Raw genomic sequence first — 21,810 nt, 5'->3', positions numbered from 1 at the left:
ATGTTGTACATTATTGTTCCCACTTATTCGGTGCCAGGTGGTATTACATCTATTGCTTACAAACGCGAATAATAGAGTATTTTAAGCTCATATATTAATGTGGTCTGTCAATTCAAACAAAATTTACTATGATTGCATTACTCATGTATTATTTCTTGATACGTATATAAATATACAATTTTGTTGTGAACAAGAATAATAGACTCATCGTTTTAACAATTCTTATAAGTAAACCATAAGAAGCAATAAAGAAGTTGACATGATAAAGTGTAGTAATACAATAATATATGAAGTTATAAGTTAATATATTAAGTTATTGTATATAAGAGAGAACAATTATTAGATGATAGACTACTAAGGTATTAATACGCAATAATTGTTTTTTGAACAGTTTGAAAAAGTTCTTCTTATATGACGTGTTGGCTTAAGATAAGCAAATTTTCAAACCAAAGACTTTCTTTTGTTTTGACTTTTTGAAATATTGGTTTCTATAGTTAAATTAATTGTATAATAAACTGATTACTAAGCCATGTCAAGTTTTTGTGTTAACATTCAACTATCATGATTGTAATATAATAACATGTAAGATTCATTGTTTTATCTATAGGCATCGTACTGGAGTTTCGTGCACGTTATCAATTATCTGATCACAAGTGACCTCTTTGCAACAGAATGAAAAGAAAACCTAAATAAAATAAAATAGGTCACGGGGTCATATGCAACAGCGAATCTACCAATGAAAACTATGGTTTGGCAAACAAAACTTCCTCATTTCAATCTGAAACTTAAAGTAAACTTTGGACTATATTCAAGCTGCCACAAACAGCATCTCGTATATTATTAGAAATCAGCTAAATATTATAAAAACTTTTGGTTTACAGCCTAACAATTAGACTTGTTTACTGTTATCTACCATTATAATTATGTAAAACTTTAAGTCATTCTATAGAAAACTACTCAAATGGTGTTGTGAAAATTAAATTAGAGTTTGCAAGGTCTTGGGAAACAACAAGGGAAATAATTTACATAATGGATAAAATAGTTTGTAAAACAACATTCTCTGCCTTATATTATTGATTAAACTATCACAATGTAAATCTGTTTTGCCTTTGTTAACTGTAGTCATAAAAACATGTATTTTATTTGCCAATAGGCAACAGTTTTAATTATGAAATAGAGTATACGTAATATGTATATAAAAATTGTATGCAATCTAAAAAATGTTTTTTTGAAAATATATTTGAACTAAATCAAATTTAAAATAACTTATTGTAAACATGATATCGATTTAAAATTAAAACTAAAATAGAGGAATATTGCTATGGTAACTCAATTTTAAAAGTTGTATTTCAAATATGCATTAGAAAATAGCACTGTGATATTAAATTATGAAAAAATTAGTAAAAGTAAATCTAAGATAAAGTCAGTAGGTAATAAAATTTTCATACAACATTCATTGAATTTAATGTATTTCTGTTATCATCATGAACGTTAAATACATACTGTCTAAATGTAAATATGTATCTGTCGGGGTGTTAGTGTCTGACATCTCGGCCTAAACATTTTTTATAGTGTGTTTTATTATATATGTACATTTATTCGTTAAATAATGATTTTTTCAAAAAGTGTATAGATTAAAATTTATTTTATTTTTATAAACCATTGTAAATATCAAATCTCTTATCAGGAAAAATTATTCCAAGAGTAGATATTGAGGGTAACATTCGAATGTTAATTGAGAACCGATTATTATTATTTTACTATAATGAATGAGAATGTTCTAAATAAAATGTTGATTGATCGACAACCAGTTTTGTATTATTACTAATTGAGATAATAGCATTTGAAGATTTAAGCAAGGAGAGAAGCGGGGGATAATATTTAACGACTCTTTATTTTTACTATAACGCTCATATACTAACTTTGTTAAATTTATGAGCTCATTTATTTTATTCCGTTTTATGTTTTGTTCTAATAACTAGTTAATCTTCAACTGGTTTTGCTAAATTTGTGGCGTTCAGTACTTCATCGGATCAAATTTGACCCGCACAATATTTTTCTTCAACTATACCTAGTTACATAATTTTTTTATATTATTTATTCTAAGTTGTTTTAGTATAATATACTAAAAATTAAAATTTTTTTCTCATTTAAACTTAATTTTTTTAAAAGTGTATGCTTCGTTTGTAAAAAATAATTTTTTTTGTAAAATCCCTATAAAATTAAAAACTAACCAATATTACACGTGAATACAGATTTATTACATTTAGATATTATAAAAAGTTATTTTTGCAAAAAGGATCCAAAAAAATTTTTTTTTAGTTACATTGCACCCATCTTTGATAGTAGGTTTCGGATGTGGATACAATAAATTATGTATTTATTTAGAAATCAAAGTGTTTTTGTATGTTTAAGCACAACTTTAGAACGCCTTACGTGATTTTAACTCACTACATGGATTACTCACCTCATGTAAACAATCCTAACCTAACCTATCCCTAAATTACTTAGGATGAGGGGTAAATATGTCAAAGTTATATGAAAATTATGAAAATGTTGTAGAATGTATGCTGTTTGTAGTTGCCGACTTGTATGGTAACAACTTTGACACTGTCAATTACCCTTCACACTCAAGAGAGTGAAAAATGTTTTTTATCTTCCATACGAAGCTGAGAAGGTATTAACTTTACTATGATGTAAAATTTATTTTTTGTGTCTGCTGCCACTTATTCTTAGTTCTCACTGGACCAATTTTGATGAAAAATACGTCAAAAGATCATAAATAGTATTTAGTCGAAGACATTACCCTCAACTTGACTTTGAAAATGTTCCGGAAATACTGACACTTTTATAAACAGAATGTTTAGTAAGTAAGGAAACAGATCAATTGTTACAAACAATGAGAACAATAGAAGTCCGTTTCTTTATTTACTAAACACGCTATATATCTTAAATTAAAGTTTATGTAATATACTATAATTTGAAAAAGAAATTGAACTTTAAATTGTTTTCGTGGTAAAAATGGCTATCAAATCCAAAAATATATTATTTTTGTGTTAAAATTCTCGATTTAAAATTTTTGACTTTATCTTACTTGCTACAACTTTTTGAAGAATTTACGAATCAATACATTTTTTTATGTAAATTTTTTATGTATATAGTGTTTAGTAAGTAATGAAACGGGTTCTATTGTTCTCATTAATTATAACATTGACTTATTATAGAAGTGAGAGGAATAGATCACAGATTGATTATTTTATGTAGAAGAGAGAGAGCGTAAAGTGAGTAAAAGATTGTAAAGTTATACCAGGTGAGAGTGTAACTACACAACATAGACTGATAGTAATGGAGGTGTGGTGTACCAGAAAGAGAATATACAAAAATAGAAGGAACACAGGGGAAAAATCGAATATCCGGTGGTGGAAATTTAAAAGGGAAAATCAAAAAGAGTTTGTAAAGACGGTAAAAGAGAGGACGGTGTGGAATGTCGAGGGAGACATAAATGATGTGTGAAATAGATTTGCTAGTTATGTAAAGAATACTGCAAAGGAGATTGTTGGTGAGAGTAGGAGTATAATGCCATGAAATAAGGAAACCTGGTGGTGGGAAGAAGACGTTAAAAAAATCAAAGAAAGTAAGAAAAAGCAATTTAAAGTATGGCAGAGGAGCAAAAGGAGAGAATATTGCATGAGGTATAAACGCTTGTGCAAAGAAGCCAAATGTGCAGTAAGTAAGGCGAAGTTTAAGAGGTATGATGAGTTGTATGATAGGCTAGAAACAAAGGAAGGCGAGAAAAAAATGTATAGACTTGCAAAGATAAGAGAGAAAAGGTCTAAAGATTATCATTATATAAGATGTATAAAAAGTGTTGATAATAAGGTATACTCGAGTGATGATTATGTGAAAAAAAAGTGGAAAGAGTATTTTGAAAAATTAATGAATGAGGAGTACCCAAAAGAGACATTAGAGGATATCTCGAGGAATGAGGGACTGGTAGATTTAATTAGTGAGAAAGAGATATAGGAGGCTGTGGCATCAATGAAAAAGAATAATGTAATAGGACCAGAAGAAGTACGGAAAATATTAAGCTGTGTTGGTATAAGGTGGTTAAAAGAACTTTAAAATATAATCTTATTAGAAGGGAAAATTCCAAATGAATTGAGGAATAGTATTGTGATGTTGATATTTAAAGGTAAAGATGACATACAAGAGTGTGGAAATTATAAGCGCAAAGCTTATGAGTCATAGTATGAAAATTTGGGAAAAGATAATAGATAATGAATAAGAAATGAAACTTCTGTTTCTAAAAACCAGTTTGGATTTATGCCTGGTAAGTCAACAATGGGGCCAGTATTTTGTGTGAGGCAACTATTAGAAAATTTTAGGGAAAAGAAGAAATAGTTGTGTATAGTTTTTATAGATTTGGAGAAAGCGTATGATAGAGTACCGAGAAAGGTTTAAAATTAGGCATTAATGAGAAAAGAAGTCCCGTAAAGGTACATTAATATAATAGAAGATATGTATGATAGCACTTGTACCAGGGTAAAAAGCGTAGGAGGAGTAACAGAAGGTTTTCGTGTAAGAGTAGGAGTTTACCAAGATTCTGCTTTATGCCCTTACTTATTCTCTATAGTAATTTATTAAATTACTAGAGAAATACAAGAAGAGGTGCCGTGGTGCATGTTGTATGCTGACGATATAGTGTTAATAGGAGAAAATAGGGAAGAAATTAATCAATGCCTAAAGGTGTATAGATCAGCTCTTGAAGAAAAGGACTTAAGAATAAGTAGAAGTAAGACAGAGTATATAGAGTACGACTTTGACAAAGAGAACACGAGGTAGGTGAAATGAGGAAATCAGTGACAATAGGTAAGGACGTGATTGGAGAGGTGGAAAGTTTTAAGTATTTAGGATTAATTGTGCAAAAGAGCGGTGATATTGACGAGGAAGTATGACACAGTATTAAGTGATGGTGGTTGAAGTGGAGAGAAGCGTCTGGCGTCTTATGCGATAAAAGAATTCCCATTAGGCTGAAAGGTAAATTCGGAACAAGCAGAATGTATTATGTGCAGTATATCAATATGAATAATTATTCAAACACCAAGAGTTGCATAGAAGTGCTTACTAAGACTTCTATTTAAATGAATTATTACAATAAAAATACAATGAAACGTTTTTATCGAAATTTGAGTTTTCCTTCAAATAGATACGATTTGTGATCTTTTGAAGTATCGTTGAAAGAAGTCGGTCCAGTTAGAGGTGAGAAAAAGTGGCAACAGGCACAAAAAAAAGCTCATCATAGTAAAATAATTAAATTTTCGGGGCAAATTTAAAGGTGTAAGATGTGATTCTCAGTGCACATATGAATTCATTCCTAAAACTTAAGACTATTGAAACTGATATGAATTTATAATCTTTTTACATGCAAATATTCTTTTTTTACTAATTAGTAATAATTTCAAAAAAGAGAAGTAAAAAAATATCTAATTGCAAATTTGAAATCTGTGCAAAAATGGATTTAAAAAAGTACATTCTGGTCTCTGATGAAAATTCCTTGTATACCAGTGAATTTAATTGTAATTATCAAAAAGTTGTTCTCTGAAAGTGTTGCATCAAACTCTTTAATATTTACATACATTTGTCATAAATTAACGAAATATACAACTACTTTATAATTTCTCTGTAAAAAATAAAATATTATATTATTGAATATCAATTTCATACTAAACTTAATTACTATAATAAGTATTTATTCATATATTATACTTATAAATCAAAGAACTACTAATCAGGATATAATTGAGGAATAGGAGGAGATGTTGCTTTTGGAATAATTCAATAATTTCTTTTTAAAAATTAACACTATCTACAGATTTGAATCGAAGTGTTTCTTATGAATATCTTAGATAATATTTGACTTGTCCTAACTATGCCCTATACCCAGTGTGCCACCGTTCTTTTTTTTTTACTACAAACATGTAATATTATTTTATTTGTAATAAATTTTTAATTATTTAAGTCTTGATGTATAATATAGTATTAGAATAAAGTTTTATGATATTTTGTTTAGACAAAACAGGGCCTGTTTCACCGAGTTTTACGTCACAGAGTGTATAGCAAAATTGAAATAGCTCACAATAATTTGCTGATATTATTAATATATTTTTCGAGCAACTGTGAACTATAAATTAAGTATAGTCAGGACCCGGAATTATAATATTTCTGTATATAGGAGACAAGGGTAGATTAAAATACTATCATAATAAACGTTATACGTATGTTTTTTGCAAAAAACATTTTTTCTTATCTTCACTGTTAGCTAAAATTTAATTAGACGAATCAAGATTATTATTAAGTATAGACTTAAGGCGTATCTGTAACAAACGTTTTTATATTATTTTTTATTTCCTAAATTATTTGAAATAATTGAAGTTTATTATTTATCTAGTCACATAATACCTTTTCATTGCTATTTAAAATTTTCTCTTCTCAGCATCAGTGAGAACAATAATTTTGCTATTAAATATTCGTAAGTAATTCAATTTTCTGTTGCAAACAATTTGTTAAGCTTAAAAGTAGTTGTAACAATAAGGATATAGATAATTGAATTATCATTTGACACGTCAGCTGCAGATAATAGAATTTTTATTATTAATAAAGGGTAGAAAATGTTACAAGTTTTATATCAAGATTCCAATAATCGTCATCATTATATTATCTAGCCAACACTGTATTAAAAATCCGTTCAAATGTCTCATTATTTTATATCAAACATTAGCTAAAAATCTGTAGCAGTGAATTTATCGTATATTTAGGTAATAAAAATATTTTAATTATTTCCAGGCTCTTTATTTTACATTAATATATTTTATCGGTATATTTTTTTTATGTAGTTCATCAGACAAAAATTACTTAAAATAATTATTATTGTTTTTAAAATTAAATATTTATAATTACTAATAAAAACTCTTCGCATTGATTTTGCATTACTTATAAGACTAAAAATATTTTATTATATAATGTACTTGATTATAAAATTGGATCTGTTTTAAAAATATACTGTAACAATATTTGCATGTTTAAAGACAATTAAATTGTTGTATTATATACATATACTTAATTAATTGTATTTAGAATATTGATATTGATTTCCATGATTTATCGATATTTAATACTTACTTCGTTAACTCGAATATTAAAAAAGTACACGAGCAAACACATTTCTAAGTACCATTGTCATACAACTCCGTAAGTTTTGTTCATAGGTACCAATAAAAAAGATCTCTTTTGCATATAACGATAAAAATCATAAGTCCATTATAAGTATGCAGTTGCATGCATTTAAGCCACATACTTTGTTTGAATTACAGCTCATAAACTTGAGGCTCGCAACAGTAATGACTGCAGTTGAGGTTTAATGTATTGTGAAATTATAGTATTGTTTCCACCATTTGTTTACCTTAATCGCTAGTTTTCTGTTAAACATTGATAATAATTATAATTTTCTGTAAATATACCCCAAGTGATGGGGAATTGAACAGCAATTACAAGTGGTATAGTGTGAATTCGGTCTTTGGAAACAAGATGTTTGTTTTCGAACTTACAACACAAATATGTACAATATTAAAGGTGAAATTATGACCGTGGGAAATGTGTGCTATTTTTGATTATTCATTTATATTAGATACAAAAGCGCAGTTATGAGAGAACTGACGTGTATGCCAAGTAATTATCTTAGTCTTTTGGCCAATGAAGTATTTTTTTTTTTTGTAGAAAATGAGTATGCATTTTGAACACAAACAACAGTAGACACATATAAATAGAGATATTTGTTATACTAAACCAGGCTGTGCTTAATGACAAACGGTAATCAAGTAAACATGTGACGTTTAAGTAGTAATCTATTACACGAATACATGGTAATATTTTGTTTGGATGTTTTTTTGTTTCGAGCGTTTGTCGATTAAATGAAGATTTTCTAACAGGAAATGCACATTGTACGAAAAATATAACCACATTAGGTCAATGCACTGGCAAGGCTTGCTCGGAGCGGCAATGGAATTATATACATGTATATGTGTTATAAAACTGGCCGAGTGCATCGCTCTGTGTCGGCTGACAAAGACGCGGTCTGGGCACAAATCCCGACTATGTGTACGTTATAATTTGACAGCGTCCAAATTCGAGTCTGTTGCAGTCTTGTAGGCGGTGCTGGTATTGGGCCAGTGCAAGTATATTTTTGTCATCGGAGTATAAAATATTTCTCCACTTAAATGCAGTGGTCAAAAACAAGTTTTTAAGTACTTTTTTTTTTTTTTACGTTTTTATAGTTTTTTTTTTACGACCGTCCAATGCTCACTATAGATTTTTCGTTCCGACTATTGTTCTCGATATTTTTTAAACACACGGTTAAACTCAAAAACTTTTAAGTTATTTATTAATAATGTATTTTTCATGAGGTTTTTTCAATTCATTTTCCTTACTCTTTGCGGTTAATTGTTCTATTATTTTTTTCTAATATCAAATATTCTAATGTATAGATTAATATATTAAGCAAGATTTGGTTGGGTTAGTAAATTTAGAGTGATCAAGATAAATACTAAGAACTGAAATAATATAAAAAATGCTTAAATTTGAATTTCAAAAATTTCCTAGATTATTAAAGAGATGACATTTTTAGAAAAATACTTGATTTAATGTGATTATATTCACGAATTAAGGTTAGGATAACAAATTTATAGTTTTACAAGATAACATAATTGTGTGTTAATTGCATAAAATAGTTAACGCCCTAGTGTTTTTAATATCTCCTATAAAGTAAATTTTCGTAATATTGCAAGAGCAATTAAAATATTATACCAATAATTATAACCAGTTATAACGTATAAATTGAATTTTAGGGGAATACGAGGAATGGCATGCACAATAGGAAAAACTAATACTGAAATCTGAAATTTATTCGTACAGTCTCCAAACTTAAATTTATTTATAACTGACTTCCTGGTAATCTGTGAAACTTATAAAAACTTTCTTGTTCTTCTTATTAAGTATGAGGAGTAATGGTGTGTACTGATTTATTAAAATTTAGAATATAACTGTTTTAAATATATATGTTTAGTGAGATGGAATATCGTAAGAATTTTCAAGGGACAAAGTACTTTAGTCCTCTTGTTCAGTTCCGCTAGTTGAATTTTAAAGATTACCCGGAGTCGCTTTACCCGATACGTAGAACAGTTACAAATTTTTACTTTAATATAATTTTTTGAACATACCGAGAAGAAATGTTTTATTGGATGGGAAATCCTCTTTAATTAAAGGGGTTTGAAAAACTTTTATGTTAATACTCCCGTATTTACTTTTTTGTTTGTTGACATTAAACAATTATGTTGTCATATTTGGTATACATATTATACTGGCTCAGATGATCACCTTTGTTGTTTATAACTTAAATATAATTATCACTAATTAACTAGATATTGAATTGTGCATTATTACCCCATGTGCACCATCCTACGTGTTCCCCTTTTACTAAGTCGGTGGGGTAAAATGTTTAATTATTTTTAACTTTTCTTTGATGTTTTTATTTGGAGCATAACAAATTAGATTATTCCCATAAGAACCGTTTTTATTTGAGTTTAATTTGTTTTCTACAAATTAAACTTATTGATCGAATTTAATTAAAAAACATTCAGATTTTAATTAGAGCCTCGTGACAGTAAATTAAATTCACTTTAGGTTAGATACTAAACGATCAGATGAATACCTGATATTATACTTGCAAATCTTGTTTATAATCAATAGGTGTCCTTAAAGAACGCAGGACAATACAAGTAACCGAATGATTTCCAAAGGACATGCCCATTGAGGCAATAGTGTAGACATTAATTAACGTACTTGCTAAGTTGATTTGGACCTGAAATAACTAATTTTATTATTTACGATGGAATATATTGAATAATGAGATACATATAGCATAAAGTAGCGTTCATCAATTTCTCATTAGTCTTATAGTTTATACGGATGTAGATTGAAATATATTAAATCGGAATGAACGTATGGGACTAGTTGTTTCTTTAATTTTTGAATTATATTGACAAATTATAATTCGGAAGTCTAATTTATATAGCTGAAAAATTCAGTCAATATGAAATGCAAACTATGGAATTTTTAAACGAAACCACCAACTTTGGAGAGTATGAGGAAATATATAAGAAAGAGCAATTTTTTTTTGGTGTAACGATTTCCCAGTAAATATGATTAAAAATAAAAATAGTGACGTTCAATCGTATGTGTTGATCTCATTTACTTATAATTTATACCACATTTGATACTAGTACTAGAGTTAATCAAGTCTTATATGTGACCGCAGTACCATTTATAACGTGTACGTATCCTAAACTGATTTTGTACAACGCGGCGCTACAAGTGCATCGGTTGGTCGTATGATAAAAAGAAGAAAAAAAAATGAGAGAGAGAGACAGTGGGGTCTATGACCGGACAACGTCCTTTCACTTCTCTCCCGATATACACTCGGTACACATCACAACATTCTCCGTACAATATACACATTACACGCATATACATATACTACCTCTTATTATTATTATTATTGTATATTTTTTTATTCCACGGCGAACCCATTCCGTTCTTCCGCTGCCCAGTGCGTGCCGCGGCTGCGTTTGTGCGTGAGACCGAGACTGATGACCAGCGCGAGGAAGTATTCTCTACTTTTGTGTGGGGAGAAAAACGCTTAAACGGACGGAGAAAGGAAAAACGTTATAAATACGAGTACCGATTAATGGATACTCTGGAACGTTGTCGGTTAACACACAAAGAAGGACGGGGATAGCGCACTCGGTGCGATGGGATATGTGTAGGCAACCGCGTGTACACATCTATGTGTGTTTGTGCACATGCACTGGCGTAAGGGAACGAGTGTGGCGATTCGCGCAGGTAGACCCAAAAACAAGACCGAGCCGAGATGTCCACAACGGAGAGGGCGTATGCGGTCGGACGGGTCCGGTGTGTTCCTACTAGTTTGTACTCTCCGAGTTTTACCGAAAAATATCAATGGGTTATTCGATAATAACATATCCGTTTACTTTTTAAACAGTTGAAATGGGCCAATTTTTTTTTTTTTTTATATAGTGAAAACTATTTCTTTTCTGTTACTGCTGATTAAAATTTCGCAGTTCAAAAGTATTTTTCTCTTTAAAACAAACTGCGCAACCTGTAAGTTAGGGCGATTTATAAAAATAATTTTATTTTTTTTTCAATCGTACCAGCACCTAATATTTTGAACAGTTGATTTGCGTAAAACTTAGATATAAGTAATTTGCATTTTATTTTTACTTGCTAACTAATTAATACGTGAATAATTCATATTAATTATATTCAAGAGTTATTCCTACGATGGTAACCTAAGCCAAAGTGAAATTTTGAAAAACTGTAAACGATTTGGAATTTGCTTTTTAAATAATTATTTTTCGTGTTTTTTATGAAATACGATTTTTAAAACATTAAAAATAAAATTCATATGATTTTTTCAACATTTTATTCACTTGCGTACTATTTTTAATTGTTAAAAACAGTACAGTTGTGTCCCAACACGGAAGAAACTATTCTAGACTTAAGCCAATTATTATTAAAAATTACACAACACTGATTTTGCTGTTATTTGGCTCCCTTTTAATAATTTTATAAAATAAGACTAATAAAAAATAAATGTTTAATTGTAAAAATCCTAAAAAAAATGTTGAATAACAGTTTATGTTCATTTCAGAATTTTAAATATTAACACAAGTATAAAATTATTTTTTTTAACTTAAAAGTTAGTTAACACATAGAAGGAAGTTTTAAGAAGTTAAATGAACATATCATTAATATGAAATACCACTGTAGTATCATAACTTACAATAACAAATCAACAGCAGACATCAGAAGAAGAATAGCATTCGTAAAGCAATCATTCTAAAATAAGAGTCGGCTTCTCACCAATAAAAATCTGAACATTGGCATACGTAAAAGATTCGTTAAAACATTTGTCTGGAGAGTGCTTTCATATGGCAGTGAAACATGGACAATTGACAAGAAAGACAGAAGCAAACTAGAAGCATTAGAGTTATAGATATGGAGAAAAATGACAAAAATAAAATGGATAAATCGAAAAGAAATGAGCAATTACTAGAAGAAGTACAAGAAGAAAGGCAGCTGATGAAGGTGATTGAATCAAGAAAAATAAAGTTAATCGCACACATCATCCAACACTTTGACTTTATAATCAACATCTTTGAAGGAAAAATAACTGGGAAGAAACCAAGAAGATGCCCAAGGAAATAGTATTTTGAACATATCATGGAACTCGTGATCTGTGCTTCTTTTGTTTCACTGAAGAATTTGGCGTCAAACAGATAGGAGTGGCTTCGACGTCAAGGCATTGCCTATAATAGATGATGATGATGACCACTGTAATTAAGTATACGGTTGGATTTACATTAAACAAATTTTGTTTTGGTAAAATCATGTAATCATAATTTTTTTTCCAATTTTCAGTTAAAAAAGTAAAAAAAATAAATTAATTTTAAAAACTGTATTATTTTTAGAGACCTTTTCTCATTTACGCGGAACAACGGTATAATTTCCAAAAAATAACGATAATGATTTAAAATATGATAATTTTTACATATTGTTACACAAAATTACTCAATGGAACTGAAAAACATTACTGACACAAATAAAGAATATTACATCATAGTAAAAACAATATTTTCTCAGCTTTGCATTGCAAATGAAAAAATTAACTCTTGAAACTAATTGAAAAGTGTATGGATCAACATAATTTTTTTTTGAGAAATAATATTTTTTAATATTCCCTTTTTCATTTGACATACTTTATCTTAATTAGGATATTAATAAGGAACTAGCAGATCATGTAACTTTTGGAATAATCCACTAATTTTTTTAAAATTAAACACTATCTAAAGATTTGCATCGAATCGTTTTTTTTGATAGTGATTTTAATCACTGTCAGATATCATTATACTTGATCCAACTATGCCGCGACCCCTCTGTGCTGGGTTTTTACTTCTGCTTTTAACTATTTTATATTTCTAAATAATTTTATTTGTTAATTTACTTTACAGTGCTACCTGAAAGTCCACAATTAAGTGGTCTTCAATCCGAATATATTGTCGGAGAAATAGTCAATGCTAATTGTACGCTAAATCATGCATGACCACTTCAACCGCAACTTGTATGGTACATAAATAACAAAAAGTTACTTACTATTCGATAAACTGAATATTTATTCTATATTATCTTATTAAATATATTAAATATTCTTTGTTAGAAATCCTTAACCTTAAATCCTTAAGTTCGTTAAGTCTAGTGTTTTAATTCAATGCGAAGCTGAGAAAGTATTAATTTTACTTTGTTTTTTTTTTGTTCCCCTAATATTGGAAAAATCTCCAATAAAGTTACAAATTTAAAATCGCTAATTTTTGAAATTTTTTCAAGTTGTTTTACTTAAAACTTTTTTTAAAAATGACCATATCAATGTAATTTTTTTTTATAAATTTGACCCTTTACCTAGGATTTAAAATGACAACTTTTTTTAATTTTTGGTGTTCAAAAAGATTCTATAATTGAAAAATGCAAATTTGAGTTAATTTTAATGATTTACTTTAACTAAAAAAACCAATAAAAAAAAAAATTGTTAATAAGATCTACTCAATAGAACGTATTATAAAATTTGATTATAATTGTAAAAATTTATTGTTAAATTGAAGTGAAACTAAAAATCATTTTTCTTTAGATTTATGATTTATACAACAACAAGTTTCCAAAAGATTTGTAATGTTATAGTCTAGTAATAGCATACACAATAGAGTTAAAAAATTAACAAATTACAAAGTAAAATTATTTACTTTTTTAGTTTAATAATTTTATCATATCAAATCTAATTTGACAATAAATTCTCTAAAAATATTAGAAATGAATGATTTTAATTGTTTGTATGGATAAAGTTGATTAAGCTACTTTTTGCTTAATTAAGGGACTAATTTAAAATTTTTTTTCAATTTTTGAGGGTAATATCTTCAACTAAATACGTATTGTAATCATTAGACATATTGTTGAAAAAAGTTAGTTAAGTGAGTGTTGGAAAGATAAATCGCAGCCACAAAAATCACACAGTAAAATAATATTAACATGAATAAGAAATTTTTTCTTATGAGGGGAGACTACAGTAATGGTATCCTTGATATTTATTGAAGTTGGTGAATATAAATGAGATAAAAATAAAATGATTTGAAAATTAACAAAAAATGCAAAATATTAATTGCTACAGGCACATTTGAACCTGGTACGCAAACCAAGAAAAACACAAGTGTTCGATCGGCAGCTGTTCGTCGCTTTCGTTGATAAAATTTGCAATTTAAGCTAATTCAAATTTTAAAATTACCTTTTTAACTTTTAAAAAGCCAAAAAATTTAAATAAGTTACCTTCTTATGTCTTATGAACTTTATTCTATGTCAATTAAACTATATAATTTTCATGAAAGTCAGTGTATACCCCTTTTAAAAAATTTTAAAATAAAATAAAATTCAAAACAATGAATTTCAACACAAAAATAGCATATTTTTGAATATGGTAGCCATTTTCACCAAGAAAAAAAATCTATATTTACAATTTTTTTAATCATAGTTAAGTATGTAAGATAAGCTTTAATTTAAGATTAAATAAAAGTATAAATATTTCCGGAACATTCTCAAAAATTACATTGAAAAAGCTTTACTTGTGTTCAAAAATTGTTTTTTGAATTCCTCTTGCGAACAAATTTAGAGTCAGATTTTCAAAAACATTATATCAAGTGAAAGAAACATATCTATAGTTTCAATATAAACAAAACAAATTTTGATTTTTTTTTGTCAAAAAGTTATAGCTGTTTTAAGTATTAAAATATTTCATGTTAAACAGTGATTTTTATTTGACGGCCATTTTTCTATAAAAGAAAAAATGTTGGGACAAAAATTTTTTGAGGTAAAAATAATAGGTAATTATCTCATGTATTATTTAAAAAAAATTATATTGATTTGATCATGTTTAAATAAGTTATGGCACTATTAAGTAAAAAAAATTGATTTTGAACAAAACACATCATGGTAAAATTAATACCTTCTCAGTTTTGCAATATATTTTGCAAAAATATATTACTTTTATTTTGTAAGTAATTAAGTGGGTTGGGATATACGAATCACCAGTAATATAAATACTACAAAATAACATTACTTAAATGTATTTTTTATTTCATAAAAATCAGTATTCTAAAAATTTCCTCTGTAAATGAATCTGTCATTTCATTTCCTTTTCTTTTCTTTTAGAAAAACCAAGTCCTTTCTTAATTCTCCCCCAAAAAAATTATTACATGTGTTATCATTTAGTTTCAATAATTATGTTTATACTAATTTTGTACTGGCAATATTTTCGATGAGAAGAAAATATAATTATGTTATGTAATTGATTTGGTAGATTAGATAAATTAGGTATTATCTAGATTGTCTAGAAAAATTAAATAACAAAAATTTTCATTTTTCTTGAACTAAATTTTTTTATTCATCAATTCCAGTTTGCATGACAAATTTAATAATTTGAGTAAATAATATATTAAATATTATAATATATAAGCTTCCATGATCAATTAACTTAAATTATTTTAGAACCTCTAAATATATTACCAATTATTCGTCTATGGATTCTTCATAAATATGATTGTATAATATATTTACATGTTATATAATATTAGAGAAGGTATTTTTAAATCAATGAAATATTAAAAAAATGAAAAAAATCTTCTCGGTACTTGGTCAATCTGTCGTACACTCAAAGAAAAACCTCAATCAAAATAGATAGAGAAATTTTATCAAGGGTTTATGATAATGTTTTATTAATACGAACAAAATAACTATTCTTATAAATAATTATTGTACAAGATAAGAAAAAAAAAACGGTAGCACAGTGGGGTCGCGGCATAGTGGAGACATTGCATAGTTGGGTTCAGTCTAGATTTAATCTGACAGTGATTAAAATCACTATCATAAGAAACGCTTCGATGCAAATCTGTAGATAGTGTTTAATTTTAAAAAATTGTTGGATAATTGCAAAAGCAACATCAACTTCTATTAAAATAAAATACAAAACCCATAATTTTCATACAAAAATAGCATATTTTTGAATATGGTAGCCATTTGCGTATAGAAGATAGGTCGTCGGGACAAATTTTTTTTTTTCATTTTGTAGTACATAAAATAAGCTTTAATTTTATATATGTTTAAAGGACGCAGTATTTCCGGAACATTTTCAAAAATTAAGTTGAAAAAGTTATTTTTTGTAAAAAAGTTACTATTTTAAATCCCCCCAGTGAGCAGAATAAGTGTTAGATTTTCAAAAAAAATTATATCAAATGAAAGGGAAATATCTAAGGTTTCAATACAAAAAAATATTATTTTTATTTGTTCATTTTTGAAAAAGTTATGGCAGTTTTAAGTACAAAAAACATCCCGATAAAAGGTAATTTTTATCGCAAACATTACATTTTTTTTTAAATTTTCGACAGCCATTTGCACATAGAAGATAAGATGTCGGGACAAATTTTTTTTTTTCATTTGATAGTATATAACATAACCTTTGATTTGATATATGTTTAAAGGACGCAGTATTTCCGGAACATTTTCAAAAGTTCAGTTGAAAAAGATCTATGTTTTTTACAATATTTTAAGTTTTGAACGCCCCCTATATAAGGGGAAATTGTCCAATTTTAATAAAAAGTATGTCAAATGAAAGATGTACTTATAATGTATTTAGAAAAAAAAAATTTGTGCTGATATATACATTTTTCAAAAAGTTATAGCATTTTTAAGTTGAAAATTTAAAATCGAAAATCGAAAATTTTAACACAAAAATAGTGTTTTTTTAACTACGGCAGCCGTTTAAATGTAGAAAAAAAAGTGTCGGGACAAATTTTTTTTTTTCATTTTGTAGTACATAAAATAAGCTTTAATTTGATATATGTTTAAAGGACGCAGTCTTTCCGGAACATTTTCAAAAATTAAGTTGAAAAAATTAATTTTTGTAAAAAAGTTGCCATTTTAAATCCCCCCCAATGAGCAGGTTAAGTGATAGATTTTCAAAAAAATGATATCAAATGAAAGGTAAATATCTAAGGTTTTAGTATAAAAAAAAATTATGTTGATTTGTTGATTTTTCAAAAAGTTATGGAAGTTTTAAGAAAAAAAAGTGAAAAAATTTCGAAAATTAGCGATTTTTAAATTTGTAATTTTTTTGGATATTTCCCCCATTTGCGGGGAACGAGGGAATTTTTTTCAATTTTTAAGGGTAATGTCTTCAACTAGATACGATTTGTGATCTTTTGACGTATTTTTGAAAGAAATCGGTCCAGTGAGAGCTGAGAAAAAGTGGCAACAGACATAAAAAAAAAAAAAAAAACATCATAGTAAAATTAATACCTTCTCCGCTTCGCATCGAAGCTAAAATATATTGATAAATATATCATAGGTTCAATAGTAATATATTTATTGAATTGAACAATGAATTTATTATATAGATCGAGGTTTTTCTCTGGGTGTAGATATAATAATCTTCGGGCCACTGTAGCACAGTGAACCAGTCTGAGTGTATGCTAAGAAGAAACATTTTCTATTTGGCTCCAAATGGGAAAATATTATTTAATCTTATATGAAGAGTAGTATGATTTTTTAAAAATATTTAAATAAGTAAAAAAAAATTTGTTTGAATAAAATTTAGTGTTAATTTTTTTTTCATTATTGATTATTTTAATATTTAATAATAAAATAATTATTGTATTTTTAGCTAATAATTCGTTTAATAATTATTATTTCATTGACCACTTAAATATCGTACTAAATAAGTATAACTAAATATTTAGTCATTATAGTGACTAAATAATAATCTATATAATACATTTCAGATATTTCATTGAGTTTCTATTATGCATGGAATCATATTTACATGTTTACACTATTACGACTAACAATACATATTCTCATATGTTTTTTGTTTCATTTGCTTGGCTATTTATTTAAATTCTTAAAATTTTTAAACTTAATTTTATGTCCATTTTGTTAAAATGGCATCAAATCTGAATTTAACTTGAAGTAAAAATTATGGTTTCATATATTGTCTTTACTAGTCTTAAATATTTTTAATACAACAAAATCAACAGGTGCCATTCCATTTCTTACCTTTTCAAAATAGTTTTGCAAATTAGTAGCATACAACATTAACTGATTTTCTACATCTGAATGTTTCAATGGATTTTTTGACGAATCATTATTTATTATGTCAGTACGTTTAATATTTGAAATTTTAAAATTGTTTGCTAGTATATTGAAAGATCCTATGACTTTAGTGGTATACATCATTAATGTTTGCTGGTTAATTATTTTATCATTTTTCATGTCATCTACGTAATCTATGAATGGTCTTAATAACAATTCGCTTGAAAATACACCTATTTCAGTTATTGTGTTTAATGGGATTTTAAACAAATTCAAAAAAACTCCTTCGTCAAATGCGTTTAAAAAGAAATTTAGAAGACAAATACTATGACGAGCTAAATAATAATAAGTTACCAATAATAAATTTCTCTTAAGAGCGTCAGTATATTCCCACAATATAAAATAATCCTTTTTCCAATATTGGCACACAGTTATATATGTCGTTTCTATATGAGATTCATTATAACTTGGAAATATTTCTTTAGGAATGAATGTCTTATAACCATCATCGTTATCCCAAAAAAAGCTATAAACATTTGATACGTCTTCATACTGATAAATTTCGTTAAACGTCTCGGAATTAAAGTCGGGATGCAATTTTAATTGTTTTGATATTTCGTATATTGTATCAAGATTAGGATAATTATTATTTGTTTTAGGAAGATATTGTAAATTATTTTTGTGATAGGAAAACCTACAAAAGTTTAACATGTTCTGGATATAAGTAAATCTAATTTCTTGTGGTGGTATTTTTTGTTCAACCAATGCATTTATGGTAATTGATGTATACCAGATGCCGCTCGAAGTAATACCTATAATGTAATAGTATATCGATAACATGCGATGTACAATTATCTTGAATACCTGTAGCACATTATACTTTATATTATTTTTATTTACCATGTCATATTTGATGTGGTACATTATATAAAGGCAAAGTTCTGTGTACTTGCATCCTAATTTCCACATTTTATCTTGAAGTTTATCGTTTTCAAAAATCGAAAATTTTTCATCTACTTCATTTCGTTTTAAAAGCATTTGAAGTTCTACATCCGTAAGTAAATTCTTATTTGGTCCGAAAATATCATTTACTATGCTTAAAAAATGTTCATTTTTTTCACGTTGCTATTATAAAACAAAAAGATACATTCATTCATAATGTAATAAATGTATGCAATATGATATTATTCTTTAAATTAAATATTATTTTATTTATTTAGCAAGAGCAAATATAATGATAATCACTTTAAAATAGAATCATTTAGACAATAACAGATATTCTTAAATTTTTATTAGCTTCAATAGAAGCTGAGCAGGTATTAATTTCAAAATAACTTTTGAGAATACCCCGAGCTTCAAACTTTAATTAAAGCTTATATTATATACTACAAGTTCAAAAAAAAAAAAAAAATGAATATTTTTTAACTACGGTAACCATTTACACATAGAAGATAAGTCGTTGGGACAATTATTTTTTTTAAACCTCTACTACACAACATAAGCTTTATTTCAATATATGTTTAAAGCTCGAAGTATTTCTGGAATATTTTTAAAACTTAAGTTTAAAAAGTTAAATTTTTGTGCAGAAATTGCTATTTTGAATCCCCCTATGGACAGGTAATGGGTCAAATTTCAAAAAAATTATATTTAATGAAAAATATATCTAAGGTTTCAAAATAAAAAAAATTATTTTTATATATTCATTTTTCGAAAAGTTATTTCATTTTTAAGAAAAAAGTTTAAAAAAAGACGAAATATACAGATTTTAAAAATTGTAATTTTTTGGGAAATGTTCCCCATTAATTGGAAACGAGGGAATGTTTTTTAATTTTGAAGAGCAATTTCTTCAATTAGATACGATTTGTGATCTTTTGATGTATTGTTGAAAGTGACAACAAAAGTGAAAAAAAGTAACAACAAACAAAAAAACACATCATAGTAAAATTAATATCTTCTCAGCTTCGCATCGAAGCTAAAATATAATGAGCAACAATCTCTAGGCTATATATACCTTATATTAGTAAACTATTTAAATAAATTTAGTCTGCTTACCGTTTTTTTTTGCTGACAATTTAGCTGATACAATAAAGAAAAAAAAACAGTTTGAAATACTATGTGACGTATCATTATAGCAAAAGTAACTTCATACAATTACGACCTATTAAAGAAGTGTTCAACAGTGGGATTTTTATACTCTAAAACACACCTAATATATTTAACTTATGCATGGTATTTGTTTTAACACTAGGTAATCAATTTCTCTTAAAATAATAACTATGTCAATAATATTATTTTTGATATTTTCTTATGTGATATATTTCTTCATTTATCATATATTAATTAATTTTTTAAGTCATCCCTTATTATTTATATGTGTTTTATCTGAATTTTTCTGAAATATGTCTGGTCGATAACAAATTTTTAACCTGTATTTCGGAAATTATTAACGGTTTTATAACAAGACTGCAGGAGGGTTTCGGTTAAAAAAAATCTAATAATAAATATCGTCTATCCCGCCTCACATCCAGTCTATATTTTAAAATGGTACTTATTTTCAAAGTAGAGGATTAAATTTGTTCTTGTCTTGCTAATTAAATATGTATGTTGCTATTTAAATATATTTAGTTGAAACCCTTTTAAAAATTAGGGATGAATTATAAAAGTAACTAATAACTGATAATCGAAAAATACAATGTATACAATAATATAATATGTTATAAATATTTCCAAGATAATTATTATTTTAAGAGAAATCGAGTGGATAGCGTTTAAAGAATCATACTATATTTATTTTATGACTAAAAATGTTTTTTATTCAATTCAATTATTGCCGTGACAGATAATTTTAACCGACGTAAATATAAAAATGAACAAATTTGATTACGTCTGTAATTTTTTATTATAAGTAAAGTCATGTTTTCATCTATTTTTAATTAAAATAAAAATTTAGATAATTTGGTATTTTTTTTAAAACAAATTACTAAATATTATTAAAGTAATCCAAGAAACATTTTTTGTAACTATTATTATGCTTAAGGAATGTATTCATACATAGTAGCATATGTATGAACAGCATGTATTTAATAAAATAACGAATTCTCAAAACTAAAATTTAAAAACTACATTGTCGATTGGTAAATCATCTATTTCAAGGTCAAAAATTACATAGCAATTATTAATATTTCTTTTGAAATGAATTATTACGATAAAAAGATAATTAAAAACAAAAAAATATTGTTTTTAAATTATTACAGATTTTGATTTTTAATATGTTAAGAATAATTAGTGCAAAATATCATTTTTAATATAATTTTTGGTCTTTTAAAGTTTATTTTTTGAAAGTTTATAATGAAAAAAGTTGAATTTGTTACCATAACTTTTAGCCCAACTTCAAGTTTGAATTTACATAATTAAATTGAAAACTTTATGAAAATAAAAAATAGTATTCTTAAGATTAATACGGAGTCAGGACATTGTATAATTACTATTCACTGT

The 21,810-nt window shown here is 26.8% G+C and overlaps 1 protein-coding gene across 1 annotated transcript; it reads right to left on the bottom strand.

The window, feature by feature from the left end:
• Positions 1-17,528: 17,528 nt before the first annotated feature.
• Positions 17,529-20,509, bottom strand: LOC126895943 (uncharacterized). The gene is made up of 2 exons (XM_050668291.1): positions 20,368-20,509; positions 17,529-19,440 (listed from the first exon to the last, which is right to left on the bottom strand). Exons 1-2 carry the CDS (start codon positions 20,440-20,442, stop codon positions 18,208-18,210), a joined length of 1,308 nt encoding a protein of 435 aa, XP_050524248.1. The 5' UTR covers positions 20,443-20,509; the 3' UTR covers positions 17,529-18,207.
• Positions 20,510-21,810: the final 1,301 nt, after the last annotated feature.

Source organism: Daktulosphaira vitifoliae, unplaced genomic scaffold (assembly GCF_025091365.1).
Source record: "Daktulosphaira vitifoliae isolate Bord-2020 unplaced genomic scaffold, ASM2509136v1 Scaffold_1, whole genome shotgun sequence".
Taxonomy (NCBI): Eukaryota; Metazoa; Arthropoda; class Insecta; order Hemiptera; family Phylloxeridae; genus Daktulosphaira; species Daktulosphaira vitifoliae.
The sequence above is the reverse complement of the archived record's forward strand: the minus strand, read 5'-3'. Positions and strand labels throughout refer to the sequence as shown.